This window comes from Cladophialophora bantiana, assembly GCF_000835475.1.
Source record: "Cladophialophora bantiana CBS 173.52 unplaced genomic scaffold supercont1.21, whole genome shotgun sequence".
In the NCBI taxonomy this organism is placed as follows: domain Eukaryota; kingdom Fungi; phylum Ascomycota; class Eurotiomycetes; order Chaetothyriales; family Herpotrichiellaceae; genus Cladophialophora; species Cladophialophora bantiana.
The window spans coordinates 137,001-159,835 of record NW_015971595.1 but is presented as its reverse complement, the minus strand read 5'-3'; the positions used below and the strand labels follow the sequence as shown (position 1 = coordinate 159,835).

The 22,835-nt window shown below is 51.9% G+C and overlaps 7 protein-coding genes across 7 annotated transcripts; 3 read left to right on the top strand and 4 right to left on the bottom strand.

Moving 5' to 3' along the window:
- Nucleotides 1-150: 150 nt before the first annotated feature.
- Z519_11165 (uncharacterized protein) lies at nucleotides 151-2,951 on the top strand (the record flags this gene model as incomplete). Its single annotated transcript, XM_016768878.1, has 4 exons — nucleotides 151-171; nucleotides 305-480; nucleotides 530-822; nucleotides 874-2,951. The coding sequence occupies 4 exons, from the start codon at nucleotides 151-153 to the stop codon at nucleotides 2,949-2,951; spliced, it is 2,568 nt and encodes an 855-aa protein (XP_016614724.1).
- Nucleotides 2,952-4,165: 1,214 nt separating this feature from the next.
- Nucleotides 4,166-4,588, top strand: Z519_11164 (uncharacterized protein; the record flags this gene model as incomplete). Its single annotated transcript, XM_016768877.1, has 1 exon — nucleotides 4,166-4,588. The coding sequence occupies one exon, from the start codon at nucleotides 4,166-4,168 to the stop codon at nucleotides 4,586-4,588; it is 423 nt and encodes a 140-aa protein (XP_016614723.1).
- A 1,481-nt stretch (nucleotides 4,589-6,069) lies between these two features.
- On the bottom strand, nucleotides 6,070-8,022 carry Z519_11163 (uncharacterized protein; the record flags this gene model as incomplete). The annotated part of the gene is made up of 3 exons (XM_016768876.1): nucleotides 6,070-6,982; nucleotides 7,051-7,921; nucleotides 7,971-8,022. 3 exons carry the CDS (start codon nucleotides 8,020-8,022, stop codon nucleotides 6,070-6,072), a joined length of 1,836 nt encoding a protein of 611 aa, XP_016614722.1.
- Nucleotides 8,023-9,190: 1,168 nt separating this feature from the next.
- Z519_11162 (uncharacterized protein) lies at nucleotides 9,191-11,048 on the bottom strand (the record flags this gene model as incomplete). The annotated part of the gene is made up of 5 exons (XM_016768875.1): nucleotides 9,191-9,379; nucleotides 9,452-9,763; nucleotides 9,832-10,058; nucleotides 10,117-10,852; nucleotides 10,908-11,048. The coding sequence occupies 5 exons, from the start codon at nucleotides 11,046-11,048 to the stop codon at nucleotides 9,191-9,193; spliced, it is 1,605 nt and encodes a 534-aa protein (XP_016614721.1).
- A 4,376-nt stretch (nucleotides 11,049-15,424) lies between these two features.
- On the top strand, nucleotides 15,425-17,201 carry Z519_11161 (uncharacterized protein; the record flags this gene model as incomplete). The annotated part of the gene is made up of 4 exons (XM_016768874.1): nucleotides 15,425-15,648; nucleotides 15,697-16,079; nucleotides 16,138-16,781; nucleotides 16,887-17,201. 4 exons carry the CDS (start codon nucleotides 15,425-15,427, stop codon nucleotides 17,199-17,201), a joined length of 1,566 nt encoding a protein of 521 aa, XP_016614720.1.
- Nucleotides 17,202-17,564: 363 nt separating this feature from the next.
- Nucleotides 17,565-19,903, bottom strand: Z519_11160 (uncharacterized protein; the record flags this gene model as incomplete). Its single annotated transcript, XM_016768873.1, has 4 exons — nucleotides 17,565-18,106; nucleotides 18,161-18,497; nucleotides 18,546-18,845; nucleotides 18,902-19,903. 4 exons carry the CDS (start codon nucleotides 19,901-19,903, stop codon nucleotides 17,565-17,567), a joined length of 2,181 nt encoding a protein of 726 aa, XP_016614719.1.
- Nucleotides 19,904-21,383: 1,480 nt separating this feature from the next.
- On the bottom strand, nucleotides 21,384-22,764 carry Z519_11159 (uncharacterized protein; the record flags this gene model as incomplete). The annotated part of the gene is made up of 4 exons (XM_016768872.1): nucleotides 21,384-21,554; nucleotides 21,625-21,647; nucleotides 21,725-22,250; nucleotides 22,321-22,764. 4 exons carry the CDS (start codon nucleotides 22,762-22,764, stop codon nucleotides 21,384-21,386), a joined length of 1,164 nt encoding a protein of 387 aa, XP_016614718.1.
- Nucleotides 22,765-22,835: the final 71 nt, after the last annotated feature.

Here is a 22,835-nt window from a genome sequence, read left to right as displayed (position 1 = left end):
CTCTTCACATCTTCACCAACAAGCAACGTTCAACATCACCCCCCTCCTTGTTCGGTTGCTGCGTCTTGCCCACAACGGCGTGCACTTTCGATGTGCCATTCTCAGTAGGATTTGTCTGTTTCGCTTGGAGGGAGGACTTGGAACGTCGACATGGACGCCTTTAAGGACAAGGTCAGTGACGCCCATCGAAGCCCGAGATGTCTCTAGCTCGAGCAATAGTCGGATGTACATAAGGGGCTGGCTACTTCCTTGTTCCAGGAAGCAATCATGGTTTGCAAGACTACACAGCTAACAGGCTCCAAAGACCCCAGGCTCTGGCGGCCATCGCAATCCACATTCAACCTCATTTGCTGCCATCGGTGCTGCACTTATCCCCACTGCCATAACGGCTGCCGTTTTCTTACTGGCATTTGTGTCTGTTCGCTGGAGATATCGAAACATTTACGCACCAAGGACGTATTTTCGCACCATCAATCACAAGTAAGCACTTCGAATATACAGCCGAGCAGTGGATCCTAACAAGGCCCAGGGATCGCACTCCTTCGTCTAGTCATACATCCGTCTCCTGGTGGCATGACTTCCGCGCTCTCGACGACAAGTTTGTTTTGCGCCATTCCTCACTGGAGGCCTATCTTTTCTTGCGGTTCCTCCGACTGACTGTCCTCATTTGCGTCGTGGGCTGCTGCCTAACTTGGCCAATTCTCTTTCCGATCAACGCCACGGGCGGAGGTGGTGCAACTCAGCTGGACAGGATATCGTTCAGCAATGTCGCTGATGGGAGACGTCTTTATGCGCATGCTGTTATAGCCTGGGTATTCTTTGGTAAGGTAATATACTTCCACTCGTCTGAATACGCTAATGCCTTGCCCTTAGGGTTCATCATACTTCTCATCACCAGAGAAAGGCTCTTTGTGATGGGCCTTCGTCAAGCTTACCAGACAATTCCGGTAAATGCAACTCGGCTCTCTTCTCGAGTGGTATTGTACTTAAATGTGCCTCCTGAGGGCCTTCAAGAAAGAAATCTTCGCCGGTACTTTGGTGGGCATGCTGTGAAGTCTTGGGTCGTTTCTAATGTGACCCACTTAGAAAAAGTTGTTCACAAGAGAGACGGCAAAATCGACGAACTGGAAGGGTTGGAACTAAAACTTTTGAAAAGCGCCAACCGCAGCAAAGATGATGCTCCAGAGGACAATGATGCAAGCTCTAGCCAGCTGCCAAAACCAGGTGGCGGGGTGCATCGACCTAAGCATAGGTCAAAGTACCTCGTCGGAGAAGAGGTTGACAGCATCTCCCGATTGCGAGAAGACATTACCAATCTTGTTTCCGACGTGGACCGGGTTCGGCAGGCCGACTCCAGCTCCCCAGGTAAGAGAACTGGAGCAATATTTGTCGAGTTCAAGGACCAAGTCAGTGCCCACCAAGCGTTCCAGCAAGTGCGACATCCATCACCCCTTACATTACAGCCAAAATACATCGGAATCCAGCCGAAAGAGGTCATCTGGCAAAACCTCAATCTCGATCCATCACTCCGAATCACATATTCCTACATAGCCATAGCACTTGCCGTTGCAACAATCATCTTCTGGTCCATCCCTGTCGGTATCATTGGTACAATCTCCAACATTAATTATCTGGCTCACAAATTTCACTTTCTGCGATTCATCAACAACCTCCCGGCTCCTATCCTCGGATTGCTCACAGGACTGGTGCCACCCCTGCTTCTCAGCTCCGTGGTGTCCTATGTACCATACCTCTTTCAATATGTGGCGACGCTATCTGGTCAACCAACAAGCAAATCAGCAGTTGAGTGGGCTCAAACATGGTACTTTACCTTCCAAGTGGTTCAAGTCTTCCTCATCACGACGTTTTCGTCCGGGGCTGCTGCTTTAGCTACCAAGGTCGCAAACCAACCAACAACCGTCCCAACCCTGCTAGCGAAGAACCTCCCCAAAGCCTCAAACTTCTATTTGACGTACTTCATTGTCCAAGGCCTCGGCACCGCATCGAAGAATATTTTGAATTACAGTGATCTTTTGTCATTCTTGTTCTTTTACCATGTCATGAACAAGACCCCGAGACAGAAATTCAACACTTATGCACAGATGAAGGGGATCAGCTGGTTCAATGTCTATCCCAAATTCACGAATCTAGCGGTCATTGCAATCGCCTATTCTTGTATTGCACCGCTGGTGTTGGGATTCGCGGCGATTGGCTTATTCCTATTCTATCTAAGCTACAAATACAACCTGCTTTACGTGATTCAAGTCAAGACCGAGACGCGGGGAGAGAGCTATACCAGGAGCCTGCAGCATTTGATGACAGGTGTCTACCTCGCGGAACTATGTTTGATTGGGCTGTTTGGGATCAAGAAGGTGGCTGGCCCTTCCACTCTCATGACTGTGTTGCTAGTCGTCACCGCTCTTTACCACATGACGGTCAATCAATACCTTTCACCCCTGGAAAAGTATATGCCGGTCAATGTGTTTTCGGATGAGGACGAGGAGCAACCTCTTCTCAGAGACGACGAGGTGGACACTGGATCTCGTGCCAATCAGGCCGATCGATCACTGGTCTACCGGCTTGGTTCGGGAAAAGTTCCGGCGGTCTTGCTCGATCCACTTGCCAGTTTGCTCGAGCCGCGTATTTTCGCTTCACAGGAGACTCTTCGACCATGGCTTCAGGACCCTGAGGGTGAATCAGAAGAATTAAATTCCTATAACGACGAGCAACTCAAAAATGCATATCTTCTGCCGGCGATGGCCTCGAAAACTCCGAAAGTTTGGCTCCCGAAAGATAGGAAGGGGTTTTCAAAACACGAGGTTAGCGAGAACGAGAAAGCGGGATTGCCCAGCACTGACGAAGGCGCTGAACTTGGCCCGTCTAATGAGATCTTGTGGAACCACGACGATTTTACGACAGTGCCTATCTTCAAGCAAGCCACTAGATATTGATTCCAATGCTGCGGAGTGGGTGAACGGCCTAGTCGGGACCTTGAGACGTGTTCACCCCCGATATACGAATCTGGTCGCCGACACGTACACAAGTACACGTCAAACAGCATAAATTGGGACCGCATTTGTTTTCTCGGGGACGAGGGACCTTGGGTCTTTTAAGTGGCTGCCTGAGATGCCACCAGCACTGTTTCGAATGAAGATGCACACCAAGGCCAAGCAGAGACTCCGGGGGCATATGGCCATTATTGCAGCCAAATCGGGTCAAGCGCAGCCAATGGCCTCGAGCCAGATCTGCAAGTGCACGTCCACTGGAATGGGAGCTCGTCGAAAGGGGGAAGGCTCGCTTTCAGTTCTTCTAACGTTGGGGGGAAGTTGTTTGGGCCGTTCTGCTATGCCATGCCGCTACCCGGTAGTCACTTTCCCCATGCAATGGGCGTCTCGTGTTTTTCGGAGACTCCAGCTGGGCTCAGCCCCCCGAAGCTTCTGTAGCCGACCCTGAACGGTTACCACAATTATCATCAGCGCCGAATCTGCAGAATGATGCTGCAATCTTGATTCGTCCGCGGGCGCTAGACGTAACACCATCGCGTCGAATATCATCTTTTCAGTCAGACCTGACTGCCCGAATCCATGGACAATGGCTGCGCGCAGCAAGCCTTTCCCCAGGGCTGGCTGAGGCACAGTTCGCGCTTTGCTGTTTCGACACTTGCCGCTTCAATCAGTCGACATCTTCCCTTCCATTCAGTCCCGACACGGTTGCTCCTTCCATCATAGTCGCTGGCACCGTGAGATGGCTTCCTGCTAATGGCTGCCCGGATTGGATGTTTTTCCAGTTCCGACTCAGCCCTAGCACTCACAGCCACCTGTCCCCCTCGTGTAGCTCACCGAATGTCACAGGCACCATGACATGGCTTGGTCGGTGTGTTAATTGATCATTGGAAATCATTGATGCACCGAGACGGTGAGGCCGTCACGGCCAGGGGCACTGCTTACTCTGTGTATGGGATAGAGGCCAGGGCTTCGAGGTATAAGTTGACCCTTCGTCCTCTCAGCAAGAACTCGTCTCTACAGAATACACATCAAACAACAAACACAAGAGACAGAGACGAAGACGAAGACTCAATTGAAGTTCTACATAAATTCAAACACCCATTGATTCACTCCTCATTCTCTCATACAAGCCCATCCCAGAACCTCCATATCAGACCAACATGTCTACTCCCAAACACGCATCCATCTTCTCCCGTCTGTCCTCCAGCAGTGCCTCAGTCAGATCCTCCTCGTCGACAGAACCGTCCATCCCCAAGAGCTGCCGCGACGCTATCCGTGCCCGCTACGCGAAGGACGGCAAGGGCCACGACTTCAACCTGACGTATCCGTACGGCACCAACATCATCGCCAGCGGCGCCTCCTCGACGCACTCATCCGAAGTTCCCCAAGGGTGCCGCGACTTCAAGCTTCGCTATGCAAAGGACGGCAAAGGCCACGACTTTGCGCCCACCTACACATACTCGCCTTCGCCGGCAGATGACTCCTCTGTGAGCCTGGCTGCCTCTGATGCAATGCCCGCAGGCTGCAGGGACTACAACAAGAACATGCGATATGCTTGGCACCAGGGCCGACAAGGCTCCTGAGTGGCAGGAAACATCAGGCAAACCGATTACAAGTTGCTTGTTGGTGTGGTTGTATGATTAAGAGTGACGCACGAGGATGATAAGAGGTCACCGTTTTTCATTCATGTCAACCTGAAAGCGTTTTGCTTACCATGATGATGGTGGTGGTGTTTGATTCTTTTTCGCTACATCGGGCACTGGGTGGAGTTTGTGTTTGTGTTTCCCCAAAGAATCAAGACCCACGGCGCCCAGCACGCCGGCCGATTACTCATTATTATTTTGCCCTCCCCTTGGTTGGAATCGGTTCTTTTATCCCTTCTTTACCCTGCTCTTTCCTGTCCTGTCCCGTCCTGTCCTTTGTCTTTGTCACTGGTCACCTGGGTGTCACGACGCTTACTCAGCCTTGGCTCGCCCTCTTCCCTGTTTGCATAGATGGATGGATATATGTTTGTATTGTATTATGTATGGTATTACTCTAGGCGAGCGTTGCGTTGAAGCCAGACAGATACAGATATGATTGATACCCTATTCTAATTCGAATTTGGAAAATCTTACTTCTGTCCTTATTGGTATCTATCTATTTACCTCTCCATCTATGTATACCCTCAATGTCGTCGGCGGCGTCATTCGTTCGTTTGTTCATTTGTCATTGTTTCATTGTTTGTGCTTATTCCGCATCGTTCATTGTCATGAATTGGTGAGGATCATTGCCATCCTTGCCATCATTCATAGCGATCATTGCGATTGTGATCATGATCACGACCAAGCAAGAACGATCATCCCTCTCGTAGGTGGGTCATGGCCCTTTCTTTCATCTTTCATTCATCTTATCCTCTCATCCCATCCCGTCCCATCCCGCGCCATCTCGCCTCGCCTCGCCACCATAATAAAATCCCCTGAAAAAGATGACAAGTCTAGCTTTGAAGAACGAGAGTGCAAGTGCAAGATGAGGGTTGGGAAGGAGAGAGCCGAGCCGCTTGAATGAATAGGTCAAGTCCAATCCTTTCGACGCAAGAAAGTGGTAAAACTTAATTAATCAATCCGCCCCGTTATGCGCCGTCGAGAGAGCCGTAGAGCGTCGTGGATACATGACTTGTCGCATCGGACCTAACTCGTAAGAAATGAGGAACTCCAGGTGGGAGAAGGAGGGTGGAGAGTAGAATGGGGACAGAGATAAAACAAAAACAGAAGAAAAATCACAACGGAGAATAAAATGAATAAAAAGCCCGCTTGACCCAACCAGCTGAAACTGAACATGACCTTTGCCTCTATCCATCCCCTCCATCCATCAATCCCATTGTCCGGAGGAGTAGAAGGGTAGGGGGCGCTGCTGTGGTCCTGAAGCGAGGGATCCGGTGAGTAGTACATTGCATGGCAGTGAAATGCAGTGCGGTTCAGTCCAGTCCAGTCAGTGGGATCCGTCGATCAGTCAGTCGGTAATTCATGTAATCATAATCATTCATTCGAGGCCGGTTAGCGCGAAGGAACCATATGCGCTCCTGTCACGCCGCCTTGCCGTTCAGAAGCGGTTCTCTTTCAAGATCCCTGGCCTCCTCGGCTTTTGTCTTGGGCTGGATTGAAGACTCTTCGTTGCTCGAGTGGGAATTCTGACGGAGCCATTCCTGCACGATCCCCTTGTAATCCTTGGCCATGTACGGGCTGAATAGCTCGGCAAAGAAGTTGCCCTTGCGCCAGTACTTTAGCCCGAGGTCCTGGAGCAGCAGGTCCATGTACGGCACCTGGTCGAAGACGAGGTCGGGGAAGAACCTGCCGTGGCCGTACGGCGCGCGGTGTCTTGCGTACTGCGCCATCAGGGCCGTCTCGTCGAAGACCGTGGCTTGGTGGATGTCGAGTCTGTGGTTGAGGTACGCGTAGGCCCAGAGACACTGGAGCTCGCAGCGCGCCGTGTTGGCCAGGTTCGAGAACATGCTGATAAACGCGAGCGAGTTGTCACCTTCCTTGGTCGGGCCCGGCGGCGCGATGGCCCGGTATAGTCGGAAGGGCGTATAGTTGACCTCGGAGGCCATGCCTGGGTTGAACGGCTGCACCACGCTCGAGGTGGGCGATTTGAATGGCCCGGCGACCAGGCGGGGAAATTTGGAGGCGATGGTCATGTCGGCCTTCTCGTTCAAGACCTGCCAGAAGCTATACTGCGCTTGGGTGTAGCTGGTCGAGGGGATACCGAGGTCAGCGTGCATGGTGTCTGGGATGAATTTGAGGGTCGACTTTGCCGAGAAGCCTGTCGCGGTGACGAGGGCGTCGGCCGTGACCTGCAATCCGCTGGTGAAGTTGATGGTGTCTTTGGAGAGGCGGAGGACGTCTTCGCGATGCACGCGCACTTGACCGGTCTTGAGCATCTCGTAGATATCCTTTTCGTAGCTATAGATTCCGGATGCCGTGCCGTACCAAAAGGGGCTATATAGAAAAGAGGAGTTAGCGGCGCGAAAACCCGCTTTGACTTGAACAAAGGAAAGAAAACGGACCTCTGCTCCGGCTCCAAGACCTTTGTTCTCTCATCCTTCAACATCCCGCAGTCGTCCAGAGTCGCCTTGTGAAGGTTTTTCCAGAAGCCCTGCGAAATGATCTTGCCGAGCTTGGTGAAATGGAGGAAGTTCCTGATCCAGCCGAATCCGTCGTTCCACAGGCACGGACTGAAAAAGGACACGAATCGTCTCGCCGGGAGTTTTTCTCGCACCGCCTGCAGCGGTCCCATGGTGTGGGCGGGGAAGATCCATTCAGGGCCCTTGCCCGACTTCCTGATGATCCATTCCACTTGCTTGCCAGCCTTGCCAGCCAGATGGACGGTGTCGTAGGCCGACTTCCCTCCACCAAGCACCGCTATCGTCTGGACGTGGGGGTCGTCAGTGAGAGCGCTGCCTTTCATGCCTAGTTCCGCCGAGTGCATGATCGGGCCCCCAAATTCCTCCGAGCCACTCAACGCTGGTCTGTGTGGTACATTTGTGACACCCGTGGCGATGATCAACTTACGCGTCTGCAGATCTGCTCCCGAGCCTAGTTTGACGTTCCAGCCTTGAACGCCCTCGAGCTTGCAGATTTCCGTGACGGTCGAGTCGAAATCGATCAACCGAAAGACATCGAAGTGTTCGGCGTAGGCTCTGATATACTCGTGCATTGCTTCGCCCGAGACATGCTGACCTTCAGGAATGCCAAAGCCATCGTGCATGGGAAAGTCGGAGAAGTCGATGCCGCCGCGGACATTATTTGTCTTCAGGCCAGGATAGAGGTTCTCTTTGGACCATACACCACCCACGGTTTTGTTAGAGTCCAGAATCTTCACCCTAGCCTCAGATTCGCATTCGCGTATCGTCTTTGCGGCGCACAGCCCCGAAGGGCCTGGAGAACGGTTAGCGATCGGCAGCGGCTGATTGGAGACGCGACTTACCAGCCCCAACAATGAGATAGTCGTACATCGCATCTGTTGTTGACTTGCCCATCCCGCTCCAGGGCCCAAATATCGTGTCGCTCGCCGTGTCGTAGGCTCAACCGAATGAACAAAATCAAAATGCGCAGAGTCACAAGCAGAGTACCTGGGAACCATTTTGAGGGGGGGCCTCAGGTTGACGTCGGGGGTTTTTAAGGTGAAGGGCTTGAGGGATACTCAGCACTTGACTCTGCTTCCCAATCAGCTCGGGGCCGGCAGAGTTGACTTATCACTTCACTCACTTGGGACCTGACCTGTCACTGGGAGTCCAGAGTCCAGAGTCCAGGCGCGCTTGGGATCGGCCTGAGTCAGCCCAGATCCGTAAGCTGATGGCGACAGGAGATGGTGGCAGCTTGGGCAGCTTAGTAGCCCAACTGCCTTCATTCCAGCAAATCCCACGTGCAATAGCAGTTGGTGGTGTTGGCGGTATTGGTGGTGTGGGTTACATACTAGACATTCCTCTCGCCTATGCCGCCATGTGGTTGGGCCACAACAAGGGCCACTAGGCCTAGGGAGCCCTTTGTCGGTTACCCGACTTTGGAATACGGGCTTCGGGAGGATTTCTTATCGGCCTGGCCCATGTAGCCGGATCGAGTGAGCACCGACTGGGTGGAGGAGGGCTGGGCGACCTGAACGACTCAGCCGCGCATTTTCCAACTACCACCAAGAATCTTACATACAAACACCACTTACCCCGTGACCCCTGCGCGGAACGGTCTGAAGATGGCTGAAGTACACACCTAAGAAGCCCAACAATCCTGGAGCGAGCGATATGGAGCGGGAAACATGTCTGGGCTCTAGTCAAGCGAGTCAGACCGGGACAAACCCTGGGATTAACTATCGACCATATGGCTGCCGTATAAGGCGGGTATCGTCAAGAATGGCGGATGAGTACAGCTAGAACTCTTTCCGGAAGCATTCAGAAATGGGCTGAACAGGACACGGCTGGGATTCAATCCAGAGCCATTGCACATTCTTTGACGGTGGCAGAACGCTGTTGATTCAAAAATATCTTGCCGACCTCGTGTTCTGTCCAAGGGCAACAAGATATATTTCGCTGATTGCCAGAAATTCAGGCCCACGCTCGTCTTGGGTGGCTGGTGTGCCTGTCCAACTCCCGGCAATTCTTTCGAGACGCTCGATGGTCCAGGAGGGCTCCATCCAAAGGGACACACACACATTCAACCGATTGCAACAGCAGTCTCGGTGGCAACCTTCTCGTTGCCGAAAATGACTTCCTCATGCCTGACTTCAGCGTGATCCTTCTCACTTCCACTGCTTCCATCCTCCTTTGCGGCCATGGCCACAGCCGCCACAGATCCCACACACTTGTATGTGCGGAACTTGCGGGCGGGAAGGCGTGCCTCGAACTACACAACAGCACAGAGTCAGCAATGTCCACCCTTTTTCTGAAACACCTTGGGTTCGATGCTCGAACTCACCATTTCGTCGATTTCCTCAAACGTCCTGTTCTTCACCTCAGGAAGATAAAAGTACGTCCACAGCGCACCAATCAAGCAAGACGGCGTCCAAATGTATCCGTACTTCGGCCCCCAGTTAAGGGAATCGGGGTTGATGAAATACGGGGCGGTGAAGGTGGCGAGCCAGGCGCCCAAAAAGCCAATCGAGGCTGCCAGACCAAATGTGTAGCTTCGAAGACGCTGCGACGGGAACTCGCCACCGCAAAGCCATGCGTAGGTCGCCACCATGCCGTTGTAGCCGACAATGTACACGACCGAGACGCCGACGATAACCTGCACAGAATGTGTCAGAAGATTGAACGCGGTCAAAACGTGTCGGCATTTGTCCGGCGAAGACTCACCCGTCCGGTTGAAGTGCTGGGCCCTTGTTTGTCGTATACAACGGCCACGATGAGTTGCGTGATACCACAGAGAATCATCCCGATCGTCAAGAATACTCGCCTCCGACCCCACTTCGTGATGATGGCGCTGTTGATCAAGATGGCTGCCACGCCGACTGCAACAAGGATGCACGAGTTTTCGAATGCTGAACCAACATGGGCCATTTCGAAGAAATATGTGCCGTACGCTGTAGGTTGTTAGTTAGCAACCTGTTTCTCAGACAGGAGTCGGGCAGGAAAACATACAAATCATATACATGGCGCCGGAAGCCGCCTGGAGAGAAACAGCACCAATCGAGAGAAGGGTGCGTCTTCGATCGACAGGATTGCGGAACATATCCAGTATGTCGGCGCTCTTAGCCAAGGCTCGCTCGGCTCCGATGGCATCTTGGATCTCCTTGATCTCGTCCTCAACCGTCTCGGGGTAAGGTCGGAGCCAGTAGAGGGCCTTGCGAGCTTTCTCGGTCTGGTCCTGGAGAAGGAACCATCGAGGGCTTTCGGGGATAAAGAGCATCCCAACCGACAGAAAACCTGGGACGATATAGATGATTCCCAGGGAAACAATGTATTGTTGTTTGCCTGCAAGCTTCACTGTGAAGTTGTCGATAATGGTACCGACCAAAGTACCGATCGATGTCCACGACTGGAAAAGACCAATGACAAGACCACGATATTTTGCAGGAGAACACTCTTGCAAATAGAGCTGCGAAAAAGTCATGAGCATGCCGTTGGCGATACCGATCAAGAAACGCGCAAAATACAGAGCTCCAATGCTCGTAGTGGTCATCATAATAACATTTGACACAACGCAAAGCAACGCAGCAACCCAGATGGACATCTTTCGGCCGATGAACTTCGCAATGGGTCCGGCAAAGGAAGAGCTGATGAAGGCACCGAGAATCATGAGAGAGGAGATCAGCTGCTGGCGTGTATGGCTGATGTTGTATCCAATAGGCGAGGTTGGATCTTTTTCTCCAAAGACCTTTTCATTGTTAGAAGTGGTGGTTGCGGATACATGTCGTTCTGCGGCAACGTACATCCAAAAAGCCAGGCATGGCCTGGAGACCACCGATAATACCAAAGTCAACTCCATACTGGAATGGGCACATGCTAATCAAGGTACAAGCTGCGATACATTTCCAGTGGGCCTTAAGGTTGTCGGGCCTTGAAGTCGCCATTCTGGTGGTGATTCTCTGATTGCCAACTGGGTTCCAAGGCAAAGATCAGGTGAGGTTGGATAGGATATCGAACTGTTCCAGAGGATCAGTTGATATATCTATGGAATCCTTCAGAGGGCCAACACCCTTTAAGGCAGTTGAGGGTGAAACGTCTGGAGCACCTTGACGATTCCGGGATAGACTCGACGTCGTTGAGGAGAAAAGGACGAAGCCCCACGCGGAGGCGAAAGATGTTCAAGTGCTAGATTGTGATAGGTAGGAAGTTTGGCCAATTTTGCTAATTCTTGGGCGTCATGGGGGTTGTCTGGGGAAAATGCTGGAGCAAACTATACCAAAAGCCGGCAATGACCCACTGACAGACATAGTAGTGCCGGCGGGCAACAGAGCCTAGAGTGACCTTGGCTCCAGGAGGCATCCAGTTTGGTGAAAGCTCAAAGAGCCCAGCCTCGTCCAGTAAACAGATGGCTGGTTGTTGATCCGATGTCAGTCCATTGCCTCAGCACAGACATCTTGGTGATCACCACAGTTCCCATTTCAAGACTTGCGCATCAAGGAGTTGTGGAAAGCCGAGGCGACTCCAGTTCCCAGCATCTGGCACAGAAACTTGAGTCGCGTCCGGGGTAAATTCAAATTTTGGTGACTGGGAGGCCCGCAGATAACGGCGCGCAGTTTAGCAGATCTTTGGTGGTTCGCAGTGCATAGTATGGAAACCACCAACTGCTGGCATCGAAAGCGGAAGGGTCCAGAACTGCTGCCAGGAATGCAGTCCCGAAAACCTCGCGTGGAAAAATGCGGTCTGTGTGGCGGACCCCCTTGCACTCTGTAGACATTCAACCATCTCAAAGCACAGCCTTTCCCCCTTGCAAACATCGCCAGGATCCCACGTTTTCAACTCTGATCTGCAGAAATCGAGAGATAGGTCTCTTTTGTGCATACCTGCCGGCAGCGATTGAACCCTCCGCAGAAAGAAGGCAGCTTTGGGAGCTCTGCTTTAGGTGGTTGGGGATTCGGCAATTTGTTTGAAGCCGATGTGCGGGGAAATGTCCCTCGGTGGATGAAGCTGTCTCGTCTCTGACCGAATCATGAGTGCCTGTGCCTCTGTCAACCAGGTCACCTGAATGGGTGGAGGCCGCCATTCTGTTTGGGCCAGGCGTTTGTGCAATTCATTTGCCGAAAACAGCAACCACAGAAGCCTCAGTTCCCACGCTCTGCTGCACCGAAGACCATAGCACCAGCATGCAATATCTTTAGGGCACACGATCCCACACGTGCGGATACCCCCGTCGCAATCGCGTATCCCGGTTTTGAATTGCCAAGGAAAGTATTGAGCTCAATACTTGTGTTGGCTCTGCAATTGTAAAGTTTTAGCTAGCATTTCCTGGGGTAACTGGATAGCCGGCGTAGGTTGTTCTTGATATTCAAGTGTGTCAGCTGCCGTTTAAGTGACGCTTGCAGAAAGTGAATAATAGAAAATCGGATATCCACCCAGCCGCTTCTGGGAATTTGGATACTCTGCCGTGGGTAATAGGGTAAGAACAGCGAAGTCGTCTTTCGCATCAATGGAGGGAGGGCAATCTGCGAATAATGGCTGACACTTTGCTTGACTGGTGCGGCTATAACCAAATTGCCAATCGGTCCGACCTGAGGTTTCCACAATGTCCGATCAGAGCATGCTGAGGGTTGCGAGTTGGCAGAAGCGTGGTTGGAGAACATCGCCACAGCAGTGACCACATGCACTTCCCACAATCTCGTGCAATACGGTATAGTTCGACGGCACACTTCTAAACAACAGACTGTGCTTGGAACCCTGATGGAGATTTACCAACACCCTGTGTCCTGCTGGGTAATTGCGTTCGTACATGGGGCAATACCGAACACATGTCGCAAACTTTGATCTGTACTGTGGCCTCAAGCTGCTGTTTGCAATTTATGGGTAGGCTTTGGGCATTTCTCTTCGAGTCTGTGGATGTGGCCAATCGACGGGACAGTTACAACAACTTTCTACACCGAGCCCAAGTGTCCGATGCAGAGAATCCCAACTGATGCGTGCAACAACTCCAGATGCCCCGATCCCTCTTCTCAATACAGGGTGAACACCAGCGGAAGCGTGATGTGCCCAGGTTCTCAAGTCCACTTTTGCTGCCGGAAATCTAGCCCCGTCAGTGAAGTGAAGCCACACCTTCTCAACGGTCGACAAACTGAACCTGCCCTAAAAGGGGACTGGAGAAAACCTCCTAGGTGGGTTTAGTCGGTGATGCCCCACAGCGTGGTTGACTTCTTGATTGTTCTTCTCCTCTTTCCGCGCGCGCGAGCCCGTCAAGATACCTGGAGAGATCATTTTGGTGCAAACGAACCAGCCCAGAGTCAAGTGCTGAGCGAAGAGAAGTCATAATTACAGCTTCGCAGTCCAAGGATTGAACAATAGGCGTTCTTGAATTTGTCTTGATATCACAATCTGAATATCTGGCCGTGAATGCAAGTGGCAGTCATTGAGCTCTCACTCTATCAACTTCCGTTAGCATCGCAAGTGATTGCGATGCTGGAGAATGACAGGTGCCAACGAACGATTGCCGGTCTAAGAAAGGTCAGTAATTGCGCGAGCAAGACACGATAGATCAAGCACAAAGCAAAACTGACAGTGAACCACTTGTGCTCCATCCACATAAAACAGGTAAGAATCTCTTGTGATATGAGTGTGGCTCACTTTCCACTACTCAGGTGTGCTCTGCATTTGGAACTTACAAGGGTATACCGAATACCCGCTCGCGTTTCTGCAGTCTTCAAATACCTTTGCGAGGCTCAACGCCTGACGACCTTTAACCGGGCCGTGTTGAAGTTTGGTTTGAGCGGCTGGCAGGAGGCCAGTCAAGCTTCTGTCTCTGCGAGCATGCATCAGAGTTCGATTTGCGTGCTTAGGTCCGCTGCAGCTGTACAAGTTCCTGGGCATATATCAGATGATGGTCTGATTTTCTTCCTGGGTCTCATGAGGTCCATTGATAATGGAGATACAATCCACGGCATGCAATCCATTGCAAAGCGTACGGACGCTACGGCTGTGGAAGTTCTTTTGCGCTCCCTAATACACCTGATCCTGGCTGACTATTAGTCATGATCGAAGGGCCAGGGCCGTTGGCACTGCCATGAGGCCGATGTTTGCTTTACTACAATGGACCTGTGCTCGGTCCAGCAAGCAGGTGTTTAGATTGATTTCCATGTGCTCGTTGGCATGTCGGGGTCACGGAGTTCCCAGATCAGGTTGACGGCGATGATCCTTGATTCCAACGAGGCTCGGTCGCGCAGAGTGCTTCGTACAGCCATAAAGAGTTCCCCAAGCCAACAAATTCGAGGTCTTGGAGAAAATGTTTCACAGCAGCTTCAGGTTAATGAGTCCGATGCTCCGTTGCGCAAATCAAAGCAGAACCTACAGCAAGACCGGGCGGAGTGAGCAGAGCCGCGTTAGATGGATTTCTGATGATGGAATCACGGAGGGAGGAAATTGCGACTTGTAGCGCGCCTGAATATAGAGTCGTGCCAAGAACGCCGTCCTTACCATATATAGATTAGCTGAATGTTAGTTACATAAATGCTGACTGATCGTCTAAACGTGGATTCCGTCTGAGGCGCCGAGCCTCTATCATTCTTCGGCCCCTTCGCAGCTGTTCCGAGAGAGGATCTCCAGGACAACAACTGGTACGCGTTCGAACATAGACTACCGAGTACCTGGTACAGTTATCATCAAAGCTGCCTTCCTACAGACATTGTCATCGATGGGATCCCATTGCCGTGGCACATTTGTCATTCGTGCGGGCCGAAACTCCAAAATGGAACACCTCGACTCCCCTCTTAATCGTGAAGACCGTCGGCGAGTCTGTTTCATATTGGAGTCGATAATCTGAGGATATCCTGCTTTAGGACAGTCTAGCGAGGCTGCCAGGATTCCGTGACCGGTGTCTACGCCGGTGGGATCTCCGATTGCGCATGAGATTCCCCGTGTGGAGAGGCGCAGGAAGTCTACACCATTTATCAAGCCCTTCAATTCGTTGGACTTGAGCGTGGCTTCAACAATTCTCGACGGGGCATCCTCCACTTGATGCTTGACGGACTCTATAAGCCCCCAAGTGGGTACTGCAGACCGAGAACTGTTTTGGCATCATGCTGCCCATCACCGTCCTATATGTTCTTGGTTTTTGGAAAGTTCATTCGCATCTCCGCCAGCAGATAATATAAGTTTGGTTTTATTTCCTTCTGAGTTTTACCCTTTCGTCTATCACCAGAAACGCCGTTTCTAATACCCGGTAACACCCGCTCACAACTTGAGGCTCGTTTCTAGTCATATCCTTGACGACCACCACAATTTCAAGTGGCCATTTCCTCCCATGGAGAATCAGATACCTCTCAGCATGCAAGCAACGGGGTACGTGGGAAACCAGATGGAGGATTTATCTGATCGGGCTTCAATGGATCAACACGGGCTGATGGAGGAGGCGACAGGAGGTATCAGCAATCCTATGCCAGCCTTGGATCCAGATAACCCGCAGAACTGGCCTCTGCATCGCAAAGTCTACGTCAGCTTCGTCTCATTCGCATTTGCTTTTGCGGTGTACATCACCCTACAACTCTAGGTGACCATCGGCTAACACATCAGCAGCGCGTTTGGACTCACGTCGTACACAATTGCCGTTGGCGACGTGGTCACGGAGTTCAATGTTTCCATGACCCTCGCCATCGCACCATTCTCCCTTTACCTTGTCGGCATTGCCTTTGCTCCAGTTTACACTCCACATGTCACAGAAAGATTTGGCCGTGCGTCGGTGTACTTTGTTAGCCTGCCAGTTTGCGCCTTGTTTCTCCTTGGAACCAGTCGTGCTCAGAGCATTGGTGCACTGGCGGTCCTGCGCTTCTTCGCTGGTCTTGGAGGAGGCCCGTGTCTCGTACTCATCGAGGGTACATTTGCAGATGTTTGGCCTGCGGCAACCACTGTAACGTACTACTCGGGCTTAACGCTGGCCTCGTATCTGGGGGCCGCATTCGGTATTTGAGATCTTCGTTCACGCTTCGCTGCACAGATGCTGATGATGCTCCTGCCCAGGACCCATTATTCTCGGGAACATCGTCCCAAGCACATCCTGGCGGTGGACAGCCTATGTTTCATTAATGGTTTGCCTCGCAGCGTATCTGATCGGCATCGGGGCTCCAGAAACATATGCTCGAGAGATTATCCGCTCTCGAGCCAGACGTGCTGGCAGACCTCACAATCTTCCCCCAGCCGAATCAGGCACCACTCTGCGTCGCATGGCCAAGTTGACCATCGTTGACCCCATTGTTATGGCGTTCACTGAACCCATAGTCATAATGACGACGTTGTACGTGTCCTTCGTGTTCGGGACAACTTTTCAATGGTTCGTCGCCGTCCCTGCGGCTCTGAATTTGACATACGGGTTCGGCATTCAGTCGTCAGGGCTTGCATTCATCTCCGCGGTGGTGGGCGCCCTTCTCGCAGCCGCCACGGCAACCTTGATCGAGCAATTCCTGGTCCTGCGGAAACTGCGGCACTGCCAGGATCAGGAGATGGTGCAGATGGAGATCGAGTTCAGACTTGTCCCTGCGATGGTCGGTGGGGTTTTGATGACGGGGGCTTTCTTCTGGGTCGGATACACTGCTGTGCCTACAGTTAGCTACCCCTTCCCCGTCATTGGTACCGGCGTCTTCGTCTGGGGCAGCATGATGATTCTGGTATGAATTTTCTCCCCCAGCGCTATCATACATAAAGACACACACGCGCCATCATCAGGCCCGAAGGCTGTTTTATTTGCTGCTAACCTTTCCGATCTTTTTCAGATATCCTACATCTCCTATCTTTTCGACGCGTACCCGGCAGCCGGGACGCTCTCGGCGCTCACGCTCGCCGCGAGCATTCGTCTGCTCGTCGCCGCCGCGATCCCGCTCGCCATCATCCAAATGATCACAGCTCTCGGCGGCGACTGGGCGTACGGTACTTTCGGCGTAATCTCCGCCGCGTTGTACCCCATCAGTTTGGTCATCTTCAAATTCGGTGCGAGGCTGCGTATGAAGAGCAAGTACAGCGCGCAGAGCATCATGATGATTACTTTGCGCACGCACCAGCGGGTCAAATCCATGCCCCCATTGCCATGATCTTGTCGTGATTACATTACAGAGTTGTCACGGCGCATGGCTGGCGTTCCTGGGATTGTGGAGTTAAAGGCGAATGGTTTGCACTTTTCTATCGTCGGAGGCTGCGGAAGAGCACCAAGTCTTAACTTTATCCACCAAAAGCGTTTACCAATTTTTTTGTTCTTTTTCTGTGCACCTAGAGATGATAGGGTCTAGCTTCAATGAACTGATTGATCCCATATGCCCGTCAATTACATCCATCTTGGGTTTTCTCCTCCTTGTAAGTCCGTGTTGCTAGATCGCAGGAAAGCCGTTTCTATATCCCACATTCAAAAGCCCAAAAAACTAAAGACATAAAACACTGGTGACAGTATTTCGAAACAATCAGAACCAGAAAGAGAGAACATATGCCACAGTCATGTAGATACTGAGGAAAGTGTATTGCGCCTCCCAGAACCAGGCAACCCACGTAGTCTGGGTCTTCTTCGCCGTTTCCTTGGGATAGGCAACTCCAGAGTATGGATCTCTGTCCAACAACTCCTCTCTGTCCGGGACAGAAGGCGGAAAGATGGCGTAGTTGATGGGAGCCCAGCATGCAAGGCCACAGGTCAGCCAGATGATTGGAGGCCAGCCCGCGTGTGTCAGCACGTCGATCAGAAGCTTCTTCGTAGTGTCGTTTTGCTGGTCAGTGAGGTTCGAGTAGAGGCTGACGCCAACTGCGGCAAGGATGAACATGATGTAGATGACGTGAAGATAGCATTGACAATCCCAGATAGTGACTTTAAGACGACGCCATAATGGAGCTCGGAGCCGAGGATCCCGTTCATTTAGTTGGTCTTTTTGTGACCCAGACGATGTGAAAACCGCGACTTTGCCTCCGAGCCACTTGGGAAGAACAAAAGTGCGGATAACCGAGATGGCATGGACTAACAGAAATTGTCAGTGGATCGGACATATCGCTATGGGTTGAGGATACTCACAGGGTGACATCCATAATAGAGCCCTTGTATCCCTCTGCCCGGTACGATATCCGGACGGCAAGAATGAGACTATCTCATTTAGACGGTTCAAGACCATGCTGAGAAACGCCGAGCGGACAAGCCATCGCAGCTGCTCCGTGTTGGCATAGGGAACAAGCTTGCCGCCCGAAATAAGCACAACGGGTGCTGTGAACATTGACGCTACGAGGAAGACCGTGAATAACGAAGAGATCGTATAAACAAACCCGCACAGTCGCTGTGGCGGCGTCATGTGTTTCACCAACGGACCCCATATGCTGAACCTCAGTTTCAGGGCGGTTTGGACGGTGCCAATTGTCTGTGGCTATTAGAGATAAGACAGTAGGAGAAGCTTTGGATAACTTACCCATCTTGTACGTTGCTTCAAATGACTCACTAGAGAATCCGGGACTGTTCCAAACTGAAGTGGCTCGTGAACAAAGGCGGTGTTCCAGCCTGAGCCAAGAAGCATGCTCGAACAGCAGACATCTTCAGCCAGAGATCCGGTAGGGAAGCCTCCAATCATGGCAAGGGCTGAGCGTCTGAGTACGTAACCGGATCCAGTACACCAGGCTACACCTAGGGAGTCCTTGATGGGCTCCGCGATGTGTACAAACGTGTCCAGGCTCTGGCAGAGAGGATCGTCCTTGGGTACGTTGTAGAACAACTATGCAGTCGTCAGTAAGCCCCACCTACAGCAGGGTACTGTGGCGGCGCACGTACCTGTGGGGGGCATGCCATTGAACATTTTGGATCCTGAAGCATGTGAGGCAGGAGCGCCCGAAGCCAATCTCTCATGGGAATCATGTCAGCATCGAGGGCTGCAAGAAAATTGGCTGCACCCCCTGGCAACTTTTTGGTCTCCTCAAGGGCGTCGTTCAGATTGCCGGCTTTGAAGTGATGTGGGACACCGGGATATTTCGGTCTTGAGCGATAATAGAGGTTTGGAAACTGAGACAAGGCTAGCTTCTCAACAGAGGTCCGCAACGGTTCGGATTTTCCGTCATCACAAACAATGACTCGAAACCGTTCACTGGGATAGTCGATATTGCAGGCTGCCTTGGCGGTGTCGAGGATCAGATCATCTTCTTCGCGACAGCAAGTTATGACGACATCGACCGATGGGACGTTGTCGCCGACCAAGCGAAGTTTCGGTCTCTTTCTCAATCCAATGATATGCCAGCCCCAGAGACTCTGCAACAACATCGGAAGTGAAACGAATAGCTCAACGATAATAAAGACCCATGCCATCCAGAATACCTCGTGCACAACATTCTGCGCATCTACGGTGAATTTGACGCGGAGAACGAAGTACATCCAGTTGGCTCCAACGGTGATAATGACTAGAATTGGGCACAGCCTGTATAGGATTCGTTTGAGGGTGGGCAGCCGTTCAATGTCGTCGTGGTTTGCAAGTCTCTGAATGAAGTAGTCGTCTTCCTTCTCACTCATCCCGGGGCGAACAGTAGAATCATCTGAGAAACCCCCGGAAGTCCGCGCAGGTTCAGGCTCAGATATGGGCGAGAGGCTCGGTGCTTCACAAGAATATCGGCGGGCATCGAACTGGCCTGGTGCAGAGTAGCCGGCGGAGGATACGCCTCGTATCTCATTGATTGCAAGGTTCAAGGGGTTGCCCTGCGTAATTGTAAGGGGGTCGACCTTATGCGCGACATCGGCTATAACCACAGAAGCTCGTCTCGTGATTTGCGACATACGCCTGCGCATCTCGTGCGTATGCGACGTTGTATGCTCTGTGCCCTGGGTGTGCTCGCTAGATGCGTTGGAAGGGTGTCGCGTGACAGGAAGAGTCCACTTCAAGTGTTCTGAGCGGTTCGAGCTCTACTTTGGTCAGAACAACTACTTCAGACAGGGAACCATAACTGCATACCTCAACATTCTCCCCAGTTGCGACATCCTGCGGCCTGTCTGAAGACTCTCTAATATCTGGCATGTCCCTGCCGGCGGATCTCACGGAAGACTGTGTTTGACGACGGGGACGAGCCGAGGATGATGTTGACGAACTCCTCGAAAGATGTGAATCCATGATCGCTACGTGCCTGGAGACTGTTCGAGGACTGAAGGAACTAATGTGGAAACCCTGGGCAGGCCCCCAAATATATGTGATGTTAGTTCCGGCGGTAGATTCCGAATTTGACTTTACTCGTGGACGGACAGGGCAGACTCCCTTCTGGCGGTCTGAGAAAGTGCATTGCTAGAGTTTGGTAAAGTGTCGGATCGTCCAACGGTACCACCCATTACTTCTTTAGAGAGAAGTCTTGTGCGAGGATGTCATTCGTTTGTCGTCAAGAATAGAATACGAGACCCATGGGTTGAAGACGGATCCGACAAGGCTGAACAATGTGGATTGGGGCTAGTAGGACCTCAAGCCGCCTTGGTCGTTGGGAGCTGCTTTTCGTGATGGGTGAACCACACCTACCACAGGTGCAGAGATGAGCTTGAGAGTGATTTTCTGTGGATCATAGTTAGACTCTGGTGTCCAACTCATTGTTCGTGGAGGGCAAGAGCTGGAAAAGAAACCCAAAGCCTTATATTTTCGCGGTTATTGGGAGTTGAAGTTCTAGATCGTCGAGCATGATCCATGGCGTGCTTGTTCTAATGGATGGTAGGTCCTCACAGGGTCACACCAAGCCGAGTTGGAAACTCTGAAGCTATTTTGACAAGGGGAGGGTAATGGACGGCCAAGACGAGCAGAAGCTGAGCCAAACTCGTCCTCCATTAGAGCAAACATGAGGGGGATGCTCATCTTTCGCTCGACTCAGAAGCAGTGTTGTAGCAGTTGCGCTCGCCAGAACTGCTGGATAAAATGTAGCTGGAGCCAAGCCCAACGCCAAGAAATGAACGATATAAATAGGAAAAGTTCAGGGGCAGCAGAGCCTCATGGACACATTTTATTGTGATTCCATCCAGAGCCAGGCTATTCCGTTTTAAAACAGTGATCAACTACTAATTCTGTCTTTCTTCAGTTTGGGCAAGTTATCGTTCTCTGGGGGGGGATACGAGGCTGTGCTTATCTGTAGGGAAAAAAAAAGGGTATGAAGCAGATGCCAAGAGGCAACTGGCGAAAATGCCACTTAAACTGTTCCCCCTCCAACCCCTACTTGCCCTACTCCAACTCCTTCCTGTCCTCTACTTGTATCGAGTACTGTCGATAATCCGAAAGGCGCTTCATACAAGGTACGCTTCCTTATGCCTCTACCAGAACGCCGTCGACTTGTTTCTCGTCTGGCCCTAAGAGTCCCAAAGCCTCTCGTCTTGTTGGCGCACTGGGGTCAAAGAAGGGCTTCTCCGCCAGAGAAGTGACGCGAGTGCCATGCCGTGGATAGTTGCCAGCATAATCCCAAGAAGCGTTGTGTATCTTCAAAGAGGCCATGGGGTTAGCCACTGGGAGGCAACTTCGCAATCGCTAATGATGAAAGCAAACTTACCGTGATTCTGTTATCCCAAAGAGCTGTGCAAAATTGGCAAGATATTCAGTCAGCATCACGATCCATGTCATGATAATCGATCTCTTAGTTGGAGACCTACCGCTTGTGCCTGGAGTCCACTTGAACCGAACCTGGATGTCAATATTCTTCTCGTATACATCATACAGATATCCCAGAATGAGGTCGCTTTCTGCCTTATCGAGCCCAACAATTCGGTCTGTCATTGCTCTATTGACCCAGAGCGCCTTCCAGCCTGTCGCTGGATGAACACGGACCAATGGATGGGTTCGCTCGATATACTTGGGCCCGGCAGTTGGATTCTCACGATCCAGATATGGATGTGCAGACCGGTACACTGCATATTTGCCGTCGATCAATTTTCGGAAGTCCGGCGACAGCTTCTCGTACGCGGCGTAGCCACTGGCCCAGAGGGTGTCTCCTCCGACGGGCGGCACAGTGTCGTTGTGGAGGTGGGTGATACCTGCGGGCTGTCGCTCATGGACCAAATCGGTATGCCATCGTGAAGCACCTCCGGGCCTGCGAAAGCTCGCCGGATGCTCTTGGGCTTGCAAAGCTGGCCAAATCACTGTGACACCAGGCACGCCAGGAACCTGAGGGACTTGAGGCTGTTTTGGGGCGAATTCAGACTTAGCACAAGGAGCCGCTTTCAACTATATCGAGAAGGGTCTGATTTACATGGATCTCAACCTCGCCATAGTATTCTCCAAGCGACTTCTGCTGCTGAGGCGAGATGTCTTGATCTCGGAAGAAAACGACGCTGCGCTCGGCAATCAATAATGCCAATTCATCCTTTTGCTGGTCTGTGAGGTCTTTGAGCTGGAGTCCCTCTATCTCAGTACCAATATAAGTCGTCAGGTCGGTGACTTTGGTTGCGGCGGAAAGGAGGGCGTTCTTCGACTTGTCGGCTCGAGAACCTGCGTCGATGTGCTTGCGCTCTTTGTTCCGGATATTGTACACGTCTTGGAGGTACAGCGGCCGATTCGGGCGGTACGGGTATCCGTCTGAAAGATCGATGCCGGCCTTCACAAGCCTTTTGTACGCCGGCTCTGGCAGTCCCAATGTGTCCTTTTTCGGAACGACGAAATCTGTGATGCTGGGATCGATTGGAGCGGGCGCCATGTTGATCGACGACCTGCTGCCACAGGTCAAAGACGACTTTGAGGTGACAGTAGCAAAGCTAAGTCTACGGC